Here is an 18,873-nt window from a genome sequence, read left to right as displayed (position 1 = left end):
AGATACTCCTGATGAAGGCAGACTTCAATGATGAAATTCACCACTGCCTTCGATGCACCAGTACAGACTTCAGATGATTAGGAAAAGGGTATCTGAAGATTGAGACTTCAGACCTGGCACAAAATTTATACTCCACCAGGGAGTAGTGACTCTTGCCCACCTACATGCCTCTGAGACCGGGGCTACGTACAGCAGGCATGTCATGGTAATGGAAAAATGTTATCAATGCTGCCTCTGAAAAATCTTCCAGCTTCTCTGGAAGGACAAGTGAACCAGTACCAGTGTCCTCTCCTGGGCCAACACCACCATTATTGAAGCCCTAGTTATATTCAGTGAGCTACATCGGGCAGGCCACATCACTTACATTCTCAGTATCAGGTTTCCAAAACAGACACTATATTCTATCATGGGAAGAGTTTACTAGGTAAACAAAGGAAAATATTCAAGAATGTGCTCAAAGCCTCCTTGAGGAACTGCAACAGGACTACTGACTCCTGGGAATCTGTAGTCCATGACTACTTAAAGTGGGAAAGTGTATCCAGAATGGTATTGAGAACATTGAGTCGAGGAGGAATACAGCAGAAATTATAGAGTCATAGAGCCATACAGCACAGAAACAGGCCCTTCAGTCCAACTGGTCCATGCCAACCAAGATGCCCATCTAAGTTAGTCCCTTTTCCCATGTTTGGCCCATATCCCTCTAAACCTTTTCTATCCATGTTCCTGTCCAAATACCTTTTAAATGTTCTTAATGTACCTGCCTCAATCACTCCCTCTAGCTTGTAAAGAAAAGGGCTGCCCATTAGAGGTGACAGCTTGCTTGAGCAAATGTATGCATCTTGTATGGAATACCTTCTACTATGAAAAAAGTCTTGCATTTATACTTCACCATTCAGGATGTCTAAAAACAATTCAGGAAACAATGTAGCCAATTCAGAAGCTTTCACAAACAACAATGTAATAATGATCAGTTAAAATCTGCTTCAATGATTTTAACTGAGAAATAAATATTAGACAGGACTATGCTAAATCCCTTTCATTGTTATCAGGATGCAATGTAATGCAGTACAATATATTGTCTCGATTTTAATAGTAGTTAGATGGTTTTCAGTGTTGTGATGTTATCAATGAGCAAAATTGGAACTTACACTACCATTTAAAGTTATGAGATCCCTGTGACCCTTGAACAGACATGAATCATGCACTTTAGGAAGATCAATTCAATCAGATCTATCCTTTATAATCTTGGGTGCAGGGAACAGGTTTGAAGAAATAGTCTTATTGTGAAGAAATATATTATCTACTGATGTTATTAACAAGATAATAAGTTCTATTTATTAGAACTATCAATGACACATTTATATTACCCAGAATGTTGCACAGATCTTCCAGCACAGAAGCAGAAAAGTTGCTTTTTACTTCAAAAGAGGAGCATACAATAGATTAAAATGACCATGTACCTGAATCCATTTGCTTGTACCAACCATTTGGTATTGGATGTTATAAAGTAAAACGATAAATGGTGCCAGCTCCGTGGGGTCTTGCCAGGTTACAAGCAGTGAGCTCCCTTGGCCTCGGACAGAGTGAACAGCTACATTCCGAGGTGGACCAGTTCTGACTGCATTGAACAAAGTAACAGTTGATCAATTTAATTTGCTCTTATTACAAATGCAAAATATAAAATTAAAAGCTTACTTTACATTCACCTGTGCTAAATTAGTCAAATTTAAATATTTGGTTTTGTTGGGAAACAATGGTTAATGTAGCGTAGTTCAACAAGGGGATAATTTAACTAAACGAACTATCCTTAATGGAATGAACAATACAACAGCATTGATGCATATTGATACATAAATGCCACAGTAGTATTCATCCTATGAACAATCATCACCTTAATAAATAGTATATAATGTATGTGTGTTTATTTACTATCAGGATGCAGATGTCAGGGTAAGGCTGGGTTCTATACTTAGTAGCTCTTGTGAAATAGGGGATTGCAATCCATGTGATGAAAGCACTCACATAGTGCTGTCAGAGAGAGAGCTTCAAGCCTTTCACCCAGTAATGATGAAAGAATGCATATGAAATAAAATGTTGGGCATAACAACAGCAATAATGCAAATAGTGAAAGCTCACTGCTGGCATCTTTTGCTGAATCAATACTTTAAATTATGTACATATATATTCTATATTCCACATATTTAAAACAGCGTGTGAGGTGACAAAGAATATCGATAAAATGTGGATACCCATCACAGTAAGTTTCTGATCTCTCCCCAAAGATGTGAGACAGTTCATCCAAGGAAAAATGAGGATTTTCACAAAGAAATCTTGGATGATACATGCATTGAAATGACTGACAATTCATGGCCAAAGACTATGAGATAACTAAGTTGAGGCATTACCAACCTGACCTCTTTATTTTAAATTCTGTTCCCTTGTATTTGGATTATTTGCAACAGTGAAAATTTCACTGACTGATACCTTTTCTCATCTTCAAATACACTTCAAAGGCTTTTTACTGAACCTCAACTTTCTCAAACTTTGCCAATGGCTTCATACCATTCCACCGGGATCAAACCAACACTGTTCATTGACATGTGAGATTCCTGCTAACTGGAACTCAATATTTTATTGACATTTCCTTTGCTGCAGTGAAGTATTGACTCAAGCATGTTTCCTGTGTCAATTTACATGTGTGGGTAATGACAAGGAACTGTGATCACTACGAATACAGCATAGAGTTCCCATGAGTACTCACAGCACTTTGTAGGATTATCCTGACATCTTTTGGTTCTTCACTCAATTTTAGCCACATAGAACCAGACTTATCTAAGACCAACTGCTCAAAGTGAGTCCATATTGCAGTGCACTGAAGATTCTGTATCCTATTTTGGCACTCTGTGAATTCAAAGCTAAACACTTTCTCCACCTCTATCTATCCAAGGGTTGTAGAATTTAGATTGAGCTTTCTTAAATATTCATTGGCACAGATTTTGTGAAGAACTGTTGGCAGTTCTCTATAAAATACCACAATTCCCCACATATCTGCCAAGATTTCCCTATGTTCCTGCTGGCCAACATCTTCAGGATTTCTCACAAGAACATGGATCTCCTGAAGTTGTAGTCAGTTTACAATGTCTTTTTTTCCCATATTTGCCCTCACCCTGAATCCTCATGGAGATCAATGGGAGCACAGATCTGGGGCAATTCCTGAACTCTTCTGATGAAGAATCTGCTCAACTGGCCTGGCACAGAAAGCTTCTCCATTTATTTGAGTACAGGATGTAGCTGCAAAGGATTAGGTATAAGATTCTGTGGAAATTTTTTTAAAGTTAGTGGAGTTTATTCAAATATTCTTAAATAATTTTATGCACTTTAAGTGCTTTAGTTTGATTAATTTTAAATAGATTTACCTTTTCTGCAAATCTTTTATCTTCTCAGTTTCAAAGTTTCAAAAATATCTTATTCTGAACTGTTTGTTACTATTTTTCTCCTTATTATGTGCTAGCAAGTTTATAATTAGCCATGGAAATTACCATACTATATAGATTGTATTTTGAATTATGAATATTTACAAGTCTGCCGAATCTTCAGGTCTAAAGGATCAGACCAAGCTTTGCCGAGAGCATTCTCCGCCATAACAATAATTTTGCAATCTACAACATATACAGCCGGAAAAAAAAAGGAGCATGTGTTCTTCCTTGTATTAACACAGGTATCATTTCCAAAATGTTCTCTGAAAAACAAACAAATAAAAAGTTAAGTACTACTAAAATAGTAAGAAGAAATAATTTTATTTTTTCTACATAATATACACGTTAACAAGAGGATTTCTTGAGGCTGATCTTATTGCATGTGTGCCGAACAGGTACAATTAGTGCAGTTCATATCAGAAGTACTGCTGCACCATCATGGCATCTCCAGCTTCCATTCTTCAAGCTTCATTATCACAAAGTTCCCAGGTTCATAATTGTGTGTGGAAAATGCAGGTTCAAGAAACAATCAGAACTATGGTAATTCTTTCAGCACATGATAAAGCACCAAGCAACATTAGCCTATTGAGATATGCCCCCAAATAATTTTCCAGCAAAGAACAAGATGTGGCCAGATCAGCAGATTTTATAGGTACTTTTCCAGTACCAATCACATGCCAGAAATGACAAGCAAACATTATACTTTAAAGTAACCCGAATTATAATGCTGAAGTCCCAAATAAAAAGGCTTATTTGGCAAAAGGGAAGTGACCAAAAGGCAGGTATCAAGTAAAATATATCATGTTTCTTACTTACATTATTCGAATTAATGTAAAATTAGTCTCTAGATATGTTTCATGCCCTTGATCCCAGAAACAAGTAAAATTTTTCTCTAAGTATGAAACACAGGAAATATTTTTTGGCTTCTCAGGAGGCACTGAAAAAAAAGTATTGAAACAGAAATGTCACACTTAATATGATACACATTATGAATTGCATTTCTGCCACGTACACTAGATAAAATTTCTTACTAATTCAGGCATCAAGATCTTTGGAATCCATTTCAGAAGAATAGCTGATGTTCATGTTAGAAGGAAGGGCAACTTCTTCATAGTTTAGTTCATCTCAGTATTAAAAATGGGATGTTTTAAAAGAGGCTGTGCAAAATATTAGAAAACTTCTTTTCTTGTTTATATTGTAGTAATAAATCATGAAGTCCAGTGGTCATACATATGTTCTGGATTAATATTGAGTTTCCCCACGTCTTCACAGAAGACAAACTTTGCAAGCACCACCCTGTATTTTCAGGTCTCATTCCTGAACATGGGAAGATAACAACCTGGATGAAGTCATCTTAATCACCTCTTCGCCATGCTGCTCTTGAGGTTCCTCTTCACTTATTTTGGAGCAAGCTTTCTAGCAACTGTTGACAGACATTATACCCATGGTACAAATCAGCAATTGTACTTTATTTCCATTTAAAATTAAAAATAACAGACATTTGGCATTAACCGTTTTGATCTAGCCTCCTAGTGATTGAAGGCCAACAAATTACATTTAGTTCAACTGCCAAAAAAAATTTTCATAGCTTTCATTTCAGTTATTTTTTCTATGGTTCAATGAACTGAACCACAACCATATAAAGTGCTAATGCACAGCATGTGCTTAACATCCAGATAAATGGAATTCAGTCCAGTGATAGAACAGAAAGCCCTAATCACTGTTTGAGCTATTACTTACATTACAATCTCCCTTGACTGCATATTCTCCTCATAAAACAAGATTATGCATTAAAATGTAAACAGCAATACAGATTGGTTTACAGAATCAGTGACCTTCTCCAAGTCCACACAGACAAAATCCACAGATTGGTTGTACTTGAACTGAGTAGATAGCGCACCTTTCCTACTTCTATCCCTAGCCAAAAACTGGGATCCTGGCAACTGAGTGAAACTTCTGTTTCCCTAGGGTGGTAGATTCCTAGGCAGATTTAGGTGATGGGATTGTTGACATGCTTAGGGCAGATGACACGAAGTTGTATATGTACAATGCTCCAACGGCCATTCATTAATCAGAACAATTTCATACCACTCCCTTATGGATAGAACAGGGTCATGAAGAACAGGAATTATAGTGGAAAAGGCAATAACCTAATATCCCTGGGATTTATTTATCTTTTCTAATACAGCTCTGGAGCTTTTACAGATCCTGCAACAGAATTCTCTTCAGCTCTCTGCTCAGCTCCACAGTATCTAACTGGAGCATGACCCTCTACAAATTTCTTCTTTACGTGCCAATTTTCTGGCCGGCAGTGAAGGCTCAGCACAATTGTTACAAGAGGCTCAAAGCACAATTGCAGTCAAAGCCTGGACATATTGCATGTATCCAGACATAGCCTTAATAAAGTTTTAAACCAAATGAATCCAATTTCTGTCATAGCTTGGGAACTCCAGGTATATTCAGCCTATGGTAGTGGATAGAAATGGGATGGTCATCTTTTGCACTATTTATTTATTTTTCTAACTTATAGTAATTTTTGTGTCTTTATGTCTTGCACTGTACTGCTGCCACAAAACAACAAATTTCATGACATATATCAGTGATAATAAACCTGATTCTGATTCACCTCTGTTATCATTCTTTGGCTTGGTTTTGTACATATTGTTATTCATCCCCAGTGTTGTAAGTTAAATTGGATATAAAACAGATGGATCCAAATTCCATTTCTTAACTCATGAGGACTTTTGTGCAATTGGCTACATTCTAAGAATAAAAAAGGCCAGTTTAAAATTGGTGCCTAACCCCAGATAGAAAGAAAGCAATACATAAAAAAATTGTCATCCACTTTGTAGAAGGAAAAGCAGAAATTTTGAGTATTTTTAAATGGTAAGAGATTGGGAAAATGATGTTCAAAGCGACTTGGGTGTTCTTGTACGTAATTCACTGAAAGGACTGATGCAGGGTTTCAATCTGAAATGTCGACAATTCCTTTCACCCCCACAGATGCTGCTCGACCCGCTGAGTTCCTCCAGCAGATTGTTTTGTTGCTCCAGATTCCAACATCTGCAACCTCCTGTGCTTTCCATCTGTGTCTTTTGCCTCATTCACCTTCATTTCTTTCTGGTTCACTTCTTATTTTTGGAGTTCTGATGAAAGGTCAACAACTTGAAATATTAACTCAATTTTTCTCTCTCCATGGACGCTGATGGTTTGTTGAGTATTTGCACCATTTTCTGTTACTTTTTCTGTTATAATCCTTTGGCTTGGTTTTGAACACACCCACTCATTGTTGTTCATCCCCAATTTTGTAGGTTTAGCAAATTTTAAGAGTAGCTGGTAATGATACTGAAACTTCAGAATTTGCGAATTTTCTACATAAGGAGTTTTAGGTAAGTAGAAGATCAGTAAATATTTTCAAACGTTTTTTCAGATATTTAATGTGTTATCCCCGAGAGCAATTTACTCTTACCCAAATCAAACTACTTACAGAAAGACTACTTACATCCTGCTTTAATAGTAAAACGATGAAGGATATTTGGTGCTCCTTTGATATTAATGTGACATGTCAAATAGCCTTTCACTGCATCAAAATGCTTTAAGGTTACACGTGAAACAGTCTCATTGAAACGATACTGTTCTTGTGGAATTTTGGTATCGTTTAGTTTCCAGAATATATGACTTGCATTTGCATCTAATGATTCAATGCACTCCCTTCGCAATGCACAAGTCAGCGATAGAGATGATTGTAGTTTAACTACTTTTGAAGTAGAATCAACATCATGGCAAAGCATTGACAATCCACCTGTCCATTCAGAAAAAAAAAGGTATATCAAGGCCAAGTAAGGCTGTGCATTTGGAAATCAATCACATTGCTGAGTGCAATTCTCTAAATAAAAAAAATTGTATGGCAAATTAAATGTATTGAAAAGGTCGAGCAGCATCTGTGAAGAGAGAAACTGAGTTAACATTTCAGATTGATTACCTCTCTTCAGAATAGTTGCAATGAAATACCATCAAACTGAAACATTAACTCTGTTTCTCTTTCATAGACGCTGTCTGACCTGCTGAATACTTGCAAGATTTTCAATTCTTATTTCATTTTCCGGTATCTGTAGGCTTTTTTTTGCTTTTCAGAATTTAATGTAGTTGCAGTTGCTGGTGGTGTTTGGATTGGAGAGACTCATTTTGTCTTTGGCTGATTTCTTGCCTCAGCTGAAGTGCTACCAAAACCATTGTACAAGTCATTGTTAACTCTATGCTATCTTGGCCAGTCTCGCACCTGGCACCCTCATGAGGTAACTTGCATCCTAACTCACACCAAGTCTCAATGGTGCAGGTTACTGTGTCTACACCTTCCTATGCCTTTGATATAGTCTCCCCATGTTTCTATTTCTCTTTCTCCTCATTAAGCACGTTTAAATCTATTCCCTTGTATGGACCTCGGTTACTTACATTTGCAGCTCAGTGCCAAGTATTATCTGATACAATGGCCTTTTATTGTATTAAAGGCACTAAATACAAGTTTATTTTTATGTTGATTGTGATGCTGTGACTTTTCCTAGAGTTAGATACCACCAATGTACAACTAATTCATTCAGGGTAGAATCCTCAGCAAGAAGCAGCAAGTGATCTTAAGCGGCAACATATGTTTCAACTGACAAAATGCTGGAGGAACTCAGCAAGTCAGGCGAAGAGAGGAGAGACTGCAGATTCCAGTATCTGCAGTCTCTTCTGTCTCTACGTCTCAACTGAACTCAGTGCCCGAGAAGAAGGTAAATTCAGCCAGGGTTGTCCATTCCTGGTTGTTATTGAGTGTGGTTCTGCTACAAGGTAAGCATCTGTGAACATTAGCTGGAAGCAAGGTTGGCTTCGTGCCTACCCATGAAGAATGGTTACTTAAATGGAACACAGGGGAGCAGACTGTACCAGTAGGCACTATATCAGCAAAAGGGGAAGGGGGGAAATTATAAATTAACGGACAGGCTTCTGTACTTTTAGCTTCTTTATCCTAATTATATTATCAGCTTCCATTTAAGAGACATAATCATGTTGCATAGTGCTCCAAGATCATGATCAGACTTGCACATTGAAATTCCTGTAATTTTGGCGCTCCCTCCTGTTTTCTACTCCCCACATTATTTTCACTTTTATTTTTGTTTCACTGCACACAACCTTTTGTCTTTTCTCTCACTTAATGTTTAAGCTTGCTGCCACCTCTTTTTAATCTTATGTTGTTCTCTCTGTTCAGGCATTCTTCCTTATTCTTTTTTATTCTTTTTCACTTCCTTTCTCACATATTTTGTGTTTCTTTTCCCACAAATTCTGCACAATATCATAAGAAAGAAAAGGTTTGAACTTAAAATGTGCCTTTCAGATCCTCAGGATGATTCAAATCACTTTCCAACAATGACCTAATCACCTAACTGAATTGGACAAACAAATAATTTGATGTTGAACAAGAAAAGGGGTATAATTACCATAGATTCAGATAATAAAATGATTATAGCACAAAAGGAGGCCTCTCCACCAGAGCAATTTCCTGGATCCACCTACTCACTCTTTCTCCATGGCCTATTGTTCCACTATATATTTATCCAGATCTGTCTTGAAGGCCACAATGGAACCATCACATCTATGCGCAAGGCATTCCAGAACCACAGGCTGTGTAAGAGCGCACTTAATCACAAATCACAATTAATTCTCTTCCCATTAACTTTATACCTGTGACCCCTATTCCTTGAACTACTAACAGGAAAAGCCTCCCAATATCCAAATCTGTGCAGATACCTCATTATTTTACGTATTTTGTTAAATCTCCCCTCAGCCTTCTCTTCACCAAAGAAAATAATCCCAACCTCTTTAACCCACCCTGTAATAATTGTCCTTCATTACAGGAACCATGCTTGTAAATCTTTTCCAGACCCACTCTCATTCCTTCACACCCTTCCTGTAATATTTTGACCAGAATTCAACACAATACTCCTACTGAGGCCAGACTACTATAACTTGCCCACACTTATATTCTGTGCCTCTATTGATAAAACCCATGATTGTGCGTTCTTTATTAACCACTTTCTCAACCTTTCAATGATTTGTGCACGCATACCCACAGATTCCTCTGCTCATGCACCCCTTTCTTAACAGTATTCCTTATTCTATTCTGCCTTTCCTCATTCTTCCTATCAAAATGCATCACCTCACATTTCTCTGCATTAAACTTCATCTGCCATGCATCTGCCCTGAACTGTACGGACAAACCATACAGAGATCGTGGCAAAAAATTCGGCGAATGCACACATGCGTGCATCTGTGCGCATGCCGGTCGGTCAATCGTCCAGCGGATCAATGACACGAATGTGGCAGTACGCATGCACGCACCTATACACATGCACGCACCTATACACATGCACGCACTGGCCAGCCAATCGCTCGGCGGAGCGACAACACCCACTGACACGTGCAACTTCACTTTTGGCGTGGGACTTCGGCGACTCGTACACTTTTAGGTCTCCGCAGACCTTCTCGTGCATCTACAATTGTAAGTCACTCAGTTTCTGTATTTTGATTGATATGAATCAGTAAAGACGTTTATTCTAGTGCACCGTTGTCGTTCTTGCTGGGTGCATATGTAACATGCCCATTCCACCAGCCTGTCTATATTCTATTGCAATCTATCCTCTTTGCCGTTCACAATATTGCCAAGTTTTGTGTCATCCACAAATTCAGAAATTGAGGCTTGCACCTTCATGTCCAGGTCACTAATGTAGATCAAAAGGGCAATAGCCCCTATATCAATCCGTGGGCACCGTGTCTATTCACCTTCCTCCAGTCCAAAAATATAACTATTCACCTTCCTTCATCTTAGCCAACCTCATATCCATGCTATCAACGTTCCTTTTATACATAACTGGCACTTCGTAAAGAGATGGCCATAGAAATTGTAGTATATATAATATTGGTTACGAACATCATTTTTGCTTTCAGGCTGTCATATCACTAACTGCTCTCTGAGATTCAACAATGCTTATAAAGTCTGTGGAGCCTTTGAATAAAGAGACACACGCTCCTTCTGTCTAATGTATATTTGTCTACACACGCTGCAGATGGACTTCATTAAATGTTAGGAATGTAGGGAGAATTTTGCATAGGAATACAAAACACGAAGGCAGAGAAAAAGATTTTGAAAAACAGAGATAATGTGAAACAAAACTAGAAAGGATAAGACAGACAAAGATGAAAGCACTGTAGACTTCAGGATGAGCAGGGAGTGTAGAAACGCAGGAGCCCAACATCACGACAGAGATGCAAGGAGGATATATATATCCTCATTATATGTATATACAAATATATATCCTCATTGTGTGTGTGTGTGTGTGGATAGATAGATAGATAGATAGATAGATAGATAGATAGATAGATAGATAGATAGATAGATAGATAGATAGATAGATAGATAGATAGATAGATAGATAGATAGATAGATAGATAGATAGATAGATAGATAGATAGATAGATAGATAGATAGATAGATAGATAGATACATGCACACATACAAATACAGATATATTTATTCGTAGAACTGCATAAGTGGAAATGCATAACAAATCAGTGGACAGCAAAATGGTCACTATAGCATTAAATGAGTTTGCACTCCTACCACACATTCAATCTTTATAATACTTACCTTCAACGATAAATGAACTTATTGAAAACATTACCCATGCCCAAACGGAGACCGCCTTTTCTGTAGAAACTGGAAAATTAAAAAGATATAAAAAAGCTTTATGATTTGATCTTAATATTAAGATGGTTGTTTTTTTTTTAATAATTAAATTCAATTTTTTAAAAATGCTTATGCCAGTCACTCAAAACAAAATATGGAACAATTATATCTGAAACATTAACCTCCATGGATGCTGGCTGGAGCATTCTCTATTGCTCGCAATTTCTCATTTAGTTGCACACTCAATGAACCCACATAAATGGTAAAAACTATCTGACTGAATTCAGTTACTTTTTTTTTATTCTAGGGACGTGATCATTACTTTCAAGGCCATTAGTTACTATCTATCACTAGCTGCCATGAGGTAGTGGTAGCCCTTCTCCTGTGGAGAATCACTGCAGACTCCGAGCTGCTCGAGCAGCCACTACATTTATTATGGCTGGTCCAGTTGATTTAGAATTTCTTGTCCATGATCATCTTTAGAACATGAAAGTTGAACAACCTGATGAAAAATTCCATTGAGTATTGGAATGTTTGGATGAAAAAAGACCAAGGACAACAAGTTCACTCTCTCTTGTCCTAGTAGTCAGATGACACAATAATCAAGTTGCTGACGAATCATGGCAAACAATCTCACTCTACAACAGATCCAGACTTCTAGTTGTGGAAGCTCTCAAACACACCACCCTTACCATGCTTAATGTCTCAGGTTACTTATACACTGAGATTAAAGATTAAACTTTCATAAGTGTTTATGTGGTAAGTAGATTTGTAAATTTTTGTTGTTAAATCTTGATTAGAAAATTCTTGTTTTGTGCATTTTCACCGAAATTTTCCCAAGTCATCTGCAGTTACCATGTTAGAATAATTATTCATGCCAAGGAAATGATGATATTATCCAGTTTGGTTCATATTTCCATCCCTTTCTTCCCTTTGCTCATCATGACACTGACTCTCATTAAGGTACCATTTCAAATGTGGTGTTACATTGGAGCCATGTGGCGGTCCTTTGACTGTTCTGTGAATCTAGGCAGTGTGGCTTGGCTTATTTATCATGGCAAACATCACAATCCTGTTCTCATCCTTGCAAATTTATAGTTTCCAACAATCAGTGGTTGGAAAGCCAATTAATATTTTTTTCCATCTCTCTAGAAGCTGCTCCATCTGAGATCAATTAAGTCACAACAGTCTGAAAATTGACTGTTGGCCCTCATGGTGTGTAAACTAGAGTTCATCTGCACCTGGATTTTTGTGTCCACGTAAACTGATGCATTGAGACTAATGAATTGTATATTAATGCATATTGTGTGGTACTTCTGAATTCAAATTCACCGATAATAACAGTAATCTAAAAGACAAGTGTAACTTCATGCTTTCAGTTTCTATTTTTGGTTTAGTTCTATGGTTTTCAATTTTAACAAAACTGGGTATATTTGATTATTAAAAATGTTCAATCAAGAGATGCATAAAGTGCAGCTAAATTGAAATTGAGAATTTCAATATGCACATTTAAGATCATTTTAGCATTAGAATTTACCTTTGCCTAGCAATGGTAAAGCCACTAACCAGCACTTCCCTCAAACAGATTGGATTGGTCAGTAGTCTACATGTACATTTTAAGATAAGGTAAGATTTCTTTATTAGTCACATGTACATCGCAATACACAGTGAAATGCATCTTTCGCATAGAGTGTTCTGGGGGCAGCCCGCAAGTGTCACCACGCTTCTGGCGCCAACATAGCATGCCCACAACTTCATAACCTGTATGTCTTTAGGATATGGGAGGAAACTGGAGTACCTGGAGGAAACCCACACAGACATGGGGAGAACGTACAAGCTCCCTACAGACAGTGGTCGGAATTAAACCTGGGTTGCTGGTGCTGTAAAGCATTACACAAACCACTACACTATCATGCCTGCCCATTTTGAAACCATGCGTGACATTCTTAAAGCAAAATAAATAAAAATGTCAACTTTGCATAGTTCAATTTTATTGTCAGCAGAGCCTATGATTGGTGAAAACCCACTGCCTTCGCTACGTAAGCCTTTAGGTGTATTATTTTGGTTTTTATCATTTGAACCCCATAAAAATATAAAGCCCAGCATTAATCCAGAAAAACAGAAAATGGTGAAAATACTCAGCAGGTCAGGCAACACTTTTGGAAAGAGAAACACAAATTCGGCCTGACCTGTTGAGTATTTCCAGCTTTTTTTCAGTTTTCTTGCATCTGCAGTCTTTTTGATTAATCCACAAATAGTTGAACTTAAATGGTGGCCATTGCATATGTTCCTCGCTTCCAATTATTTTCACACTGCACATTTGATCCTAGCCCTATGCATCTTCTGTTCTACACCATTTATGAAATTGGAGGACAATTCTACATCTTTACGGTTTATTGTTAATAGGATCAGTTCCAATGGGTTAATGCACGAACTTGCCATTGGAAATCGCACAAGATTAATACTAACATTCCCTCCCCTAATTATCAGCTGAATAGATTCTTAATATTTGGCATTATCACTTGTATACCAAACTGTTCAAACCAGTGATGATTGTGTCTTATGTTTAATTATTAACCAACCACTGCTACCATCAATATTGTCAATTGTTAAGACACCCAGAACAAACCTGCTGACACACTAAAAAAAACTCAGTTAACCTCAGTCTATCATGTGAGACTGATGTTTGACTTGTTCCATTTCAGCTTGGTTTTGGATATTTCAGATGGACTTATAAGAAATGAAACAAAAGCAGGAACTTTTACCTTGGCTGCCAATTTACACAATGGCATCAACAGCTCCAGGAGTTCCTGCAACACACAGGACTTGGTTCAAATCCTATTATGGATTACAACTACAATGTCTTTTCCTTATGCGCTTACAGGAAAACCACATAAAACACTTTGAGTATTATTTCCAATTGATGCCTAGCCAGATACACTTTTACAATATATCACTTGCATTTTTCCTTTTTATTGTAAGCATGATCCCTGACCTTTCTTTTTTAACAGGAAAAGACACAAAGGAAAACAATTTTCTTTCTTGAAATTCCCATCTCCATATTTTTCCCTTGCAAGCCAAAAATTAAGTATTAAATCCTTATGGGAGACCCTGAGTAAAGATAGATTTCTCACACCCCAGCAGGAAACCCAGGATCTTCCTCTGCTGGCTTGGCTCAGCCTTGTGAGGCGCCAAAGTTCAGATCCAACACTGTTGCAGCCATTCTCCTCACTGACTCACACACAACCATTGCCAAAAACACAGAGAGAAATGCTGCTTAAAGTTCCTCTGCAAAAAAGCTGCTCCACACATCACTTTCACTGCAGCCTTGCAAAGGTGAACACAATGGTGATCAGCACCAAATTTCCAATATTTGCCACAGTCGGTTAGGAGATAAGATATCTTTACTAGTCACATGTACATCGAAACACAGTGAAATGCATCGTTTGCGCAGTGTTCTGGGACAGCCCGCACGTGTCGCCACACTTCCAACACCAACATAGCATGACCACAACTTTCTAACCCGTACATCTTTGGAATGTGGGAGGAAACCAGAGCACCCGGAGGAAACCCACGCAGACATGGGGAGAACGTACAAACTCCTTACAGACGGTGGCCGGAATTGAACCTGGGTTGCTGGCGCTGTAAAGCGTTACGCTAACCGCTACACTACCGTGCCTGCCACACAGCTCCGCTGAACTGGGTTCAATTCTGACATGGGGTGCTGACTGTGTGGAGTTTGCACGTTTACCCCATGACCGCATGGGTTTCGCCAGATACTCCTCCCATATCCCAAATACATGCTAGTATATTCAGTAGCTCCTGTAAAATGCCCCTAGTGAAGATGGGTGGCAGGAAAATCAGGATGAAATTGATGAGCATGTAGAAGAGACTATACTACAGGGAAATGAGTGAGGGAATGAGTGAGGTAGCATATACTCAGTGGGTTGAATGGCCTCCTTCACCATCCTAAGAAAATATGAAATAAGATGAATCATGAACCCATGGCTTTGTGTGTGGAAGATCATGTTTTACAAATCTGATTGAGTATTTTGATGAAGTGGCCAAGAAGGTCAATGAGGGCAGGGCAGTAGACTTGTCTATATGGACTTCAGCAAGGTCTTTGATAAGGTTTCACATGGCAGGCTGCTCTAGAAGGTTAGATCACATGGAATCCAGGGAGAGCTGGCTAATCGGATACATAACTGTCTTGATGGTAGGAAGGAAAGGATGATAGTGGTAAGTTTTTCTCAGACTGGAGGCCTGAGACTAGCGACGTTACTCAGTGCGGCCCATTGTTGTTTGTCTTCAATATCAACAACTTGGATGAAAGTGTACAAGGCATGGTTAGTAAGTCTGCAGATGACACTAAAATAGGTTGGTACATATATCGAATGAGCTGCCAGAGGAAGTAGTTAAGGCAGGTACAAAATTAACATTTAAAAGACATTTGGATAAGTACATGGATAGGAAAGGTTTAGAGGAATATGAGCCAACTGCAGGCAAATGGGACTAACTTGGTCTGCATGGACCAGTTGGGTCAAAGGGCCTGTCTCCGTGCTGTATGACTCTATGAATCGAACCCAGAAGAAAAGACAAACATAGTCCCAGTATCCCCACATGGTAATGGAAGACAGTTTTCCCAGACAGTCAACAAAAGCAGAGCTGGGAGACTCCAGCCCAGCTCCAGTTCCATGAAATGAAAGTCCCATGGTGACCAGGACAAGCTATGGCTGCTTTGACTGCAATCTTAAAGTCAGACTTCACACCCCTGACTACCTGCCCACCACTGGACCCCACTGACTGCCCACACAGCCTCTGGAGTGCACTCAAAGTTGGCCCAGATCGTTGGGCAATTTGATGTAGACCCAGGTCGTCAGGGACTACGCCACGTTGGCCTGGCTCCTCAGGGACTACCTGATATCCATGGGTCCACAGGCACAACCCAATGTGGACCTGAGCCCTCATGAACACCTGATGTCACCATGGGTCCTCAGGAACCACCCGATGTTGACCTGCGTCCCCAGGCAGTACCTAATTTTGCCTCGGTCTTCAGACATCACCTGATGTCCACCTGGGTCCTTAGGAACCAGCCAAACTGGAACACAGTGACCAGCTTGGTCTGGCACCAGAGATAGCCTAGACTGGCACAAGACCAGCATGGGCCTAGCACAGTAGACTAGCCTGGCCTGTTATCAGATACAAGTCCAGGTCTAGCACAGACAAGCAGCCTAGCCTGGTACTAAAGAACAAACACAAACGAATCTTGGTAGGCCCAGTCTGATTGTCTGCTTCCAAGTCCAGATATTGGCCCTTATCGAACCCTAGAGTCAGGGATGGCACATTCATGGACACAGATCTTTCACTCTACCAGGGGTATGGAACTGGTGGGCTCAGGTCTGCAATTGTTAAACTCTAGGATACTGTACAGTTGTATACAGGTCTGTCACTGTATCACTGCGGTACAGTGGTGTGTGGGTACAAGCCTTTCACTGTGTATCACTGCGGTACAGCGGGGTGTGCGTACAGGTCTGTCACTGTATCACTGGGGTACAGTGGTGTGTGGGTACAGGTCTTTCACTGTGTATCACTGCGGTACAGTGGTGTGTGGGTACAGGTCTGTCACTGTGTATCACTGCGGTACAGCGGGGTGTGGGTACAGGTCTGTCACTGTGTATCACTGCGGTACAGCGGGGTGTGGGTACAGGCCTTTCACTGTGTATCACTGCGGTACAGCGGGTTGTGGGTACAGGTCTGTCACTGTATCACCGCGGTACAGTGGTGTGTGGGTACAGGTCTGTCACTGTATCACCGCGGTACAGTGGTGTGTGGGTACAGGTCTGTCACTGTGTATCACTGCGGTACAGCGGGGTGTGGGTACAGGCCTTTCACTGTGTATCACTGCGGTACAGCGGGGTGTGGGTACAGGCCTTTCACTGTGTATCACTGCGGTACAGCGGGGTGTGGGTACAGGCCTTTCACTGTGTATCACTGCGGTACAGCGGTGTGTGGGTACAGGCCTTTCACTGTGTATCACTGCGGTACAGCGGGGTGTGGGTACAGGCCTTTCACTGTGTATCACTGCGGTACAGCGGGGTGTGGGTACAGGCCTTTCACTGTGTATCACTGCGGTACAGCAGGTTGTGGTTACAGGTCTGTCACTGTATCACCGCGGTACAGTGGTGTGTGGGTACAGGTCTGTCACTGTGTATCACTGCGGTACAGCAGTGTGTGGGTACAGGTCTGTCACTGTGTATCACTGCGGTACAGCGGGGTGTGGGTACAGGTCTTTCACTGTGTATCACTGCAGTACAGCGGGTTGTGGGTACAGGTCTGTCACTGTATCACCGCGGTACAGTTGTGTGTGGGTACAGGTCTGTCACTGTGTATCACTGTGGTACAGCGGGGTGTGGGTACAGGTCTGTCACTGTGTATCACTGCGGTACAGCGGGGTGTGGGTACAGGTCTGTCACTGTGTATCACTGCGGTACAGCGGGGTGTGGGTACAGGTCAGCTGCTGACAATAACTAATTTTTTTAAGTGATGTTACACACATAACAGGCTTTGAAATGGTTGAAGTACCATCACTGCCACAGATCCATCCCAGTATTTATTCATGTTAGACTCAGGCTTGTGCTTGTGATTCACAGATAAAGGTTGTGTTACCACATTCAGTAGAACTGGGGAAAGAGCACAGAGGAAATGTGTGCAGGAAATTATTACCTTCTGACAGCCATAGTGAAAAAAAAATCAAATGTTTTCTTGAACATTTTTTCTGAATGGCTTTGAGTGCAACCTCTGGAGTTTGTCCCTGAATGTCCCAGCACACATATTGTGGGCGACGGTGCTTTCATAAAATGGGCAGAGTTTAGGAATGGTTAACTGGGAAATCATGCATTTTATTCCTTCTTTCACTAATTTAATATAATTTCACAAAATATTCACTGTTACAGAACACTGTTTGGCCCATTGAACATCTCAGCCCAAGTCATCTAAAAAATGTCACTGCAAACCCACAATTTTGTGTCATTGGCATTAAAATCAGCACAAGCTGCAGTCAAAACTAAAGCACAGGATTCATTCTTCTCCAGTAAATCATGACATACTTCTTCTCAAAAATAAAAGAGGAAACAAAACTCAGCTTGTGCCAGTGTAATGCTAGTACTGAACAGAAGAACTGAAGTACAAACATAGCCTAATTTTTTAGATAGTCTATGTGCTGTTCCTGAGATAAAGATCAAATCCAGAAGGCCGCTGCTCCCATCTTTGTTCTACCACTCCGAACGAAAATTGATCCAAATCTGCCACACTACTTGAAGTAGTGGTTCCCATTGAGAGTCACCATTTTAAGAGTACTCAGCAAGGTGGGAGATTGCACTCTTAATTTGGCTCTTTTCAAGTGACTTTAGAAGTAATGCATAATTTTTGTTTAACTACACAGATAGGATTCATAGCGATTAAATGCATGTCACCTTGCACGTGATATGTATAAAGAACTCACTCTCCCTCTGCCCCACATGAAACTGGCACCTTCCCTGCTCAGAGCCATTTTAATGCAAGCTTCTCTGCCGTTGGAACTTCTCAGCCCAAGTCATCTAAAAAATGTCACCGCAAACCCACAATTTTGTGTCATTGACATTAAAATCAGCACAAGCTGCAGTCAAAACTAAAGCA

The 18,873-nt window shown here is 39.8% G+C and overlaps 1 protein-coding gene across 1 annotated transcript in view; it reads right to left on the bottom strand.

The window, feature by feature from the left end:
• The window catches only part of LOC127585089 (interleukin-6 receptor subunit beta-like), a 73,879-nt gene that overhangs the window by 30,321 nt on the left and 24,685 nt on the right, over positions 1-18,873 (bottom strand). Inside the window, exons 3-7 of the mRNA XM_052042278.1 lie at positions 11,161-11,229; positions 6,979-7,278; positions 4,293-4,413; positions 3,579-3,739; positions 1,461-1,618 (exon numbers count right to left, since the gene is read on the bottom strand). Of these exons, the coding sequence (XP_051898238.1) occupies positions 1,461-1,618; positions 3,579-3,739; positions 4,293-4,413; positions 6,979-7,278; positions 11,161-11,229 (809 nt within the window). The remainder of the gene's footprint in view (positions 1-1,460; positions 1,619-3,578; positions 3,740-4,292; positions 4,414-6,978; positions 7,279-11,160; positions 11,230-18,873) is intronic.

The sequence above is a fragment of the Pristis pectinata genome, chromosome 2 (assembly GCF_009764475.1).
Source record: "Pristis pectinata isolate sPriPec2 chromosome 2, sPriPec2.1.pri, whole genome shotgun sequence".
NCBI lineage: Eukaryota > Metazoa > Chordata > Chondrichthyes > Rhinopristiformes > Pristidae > Pristis > Pristis pectinata.
The sequence above is the reverse complement of the archived record's forward strand: the minus strand, read 5'-3'. Positions and strand labels throughout refer to the sequence as shown.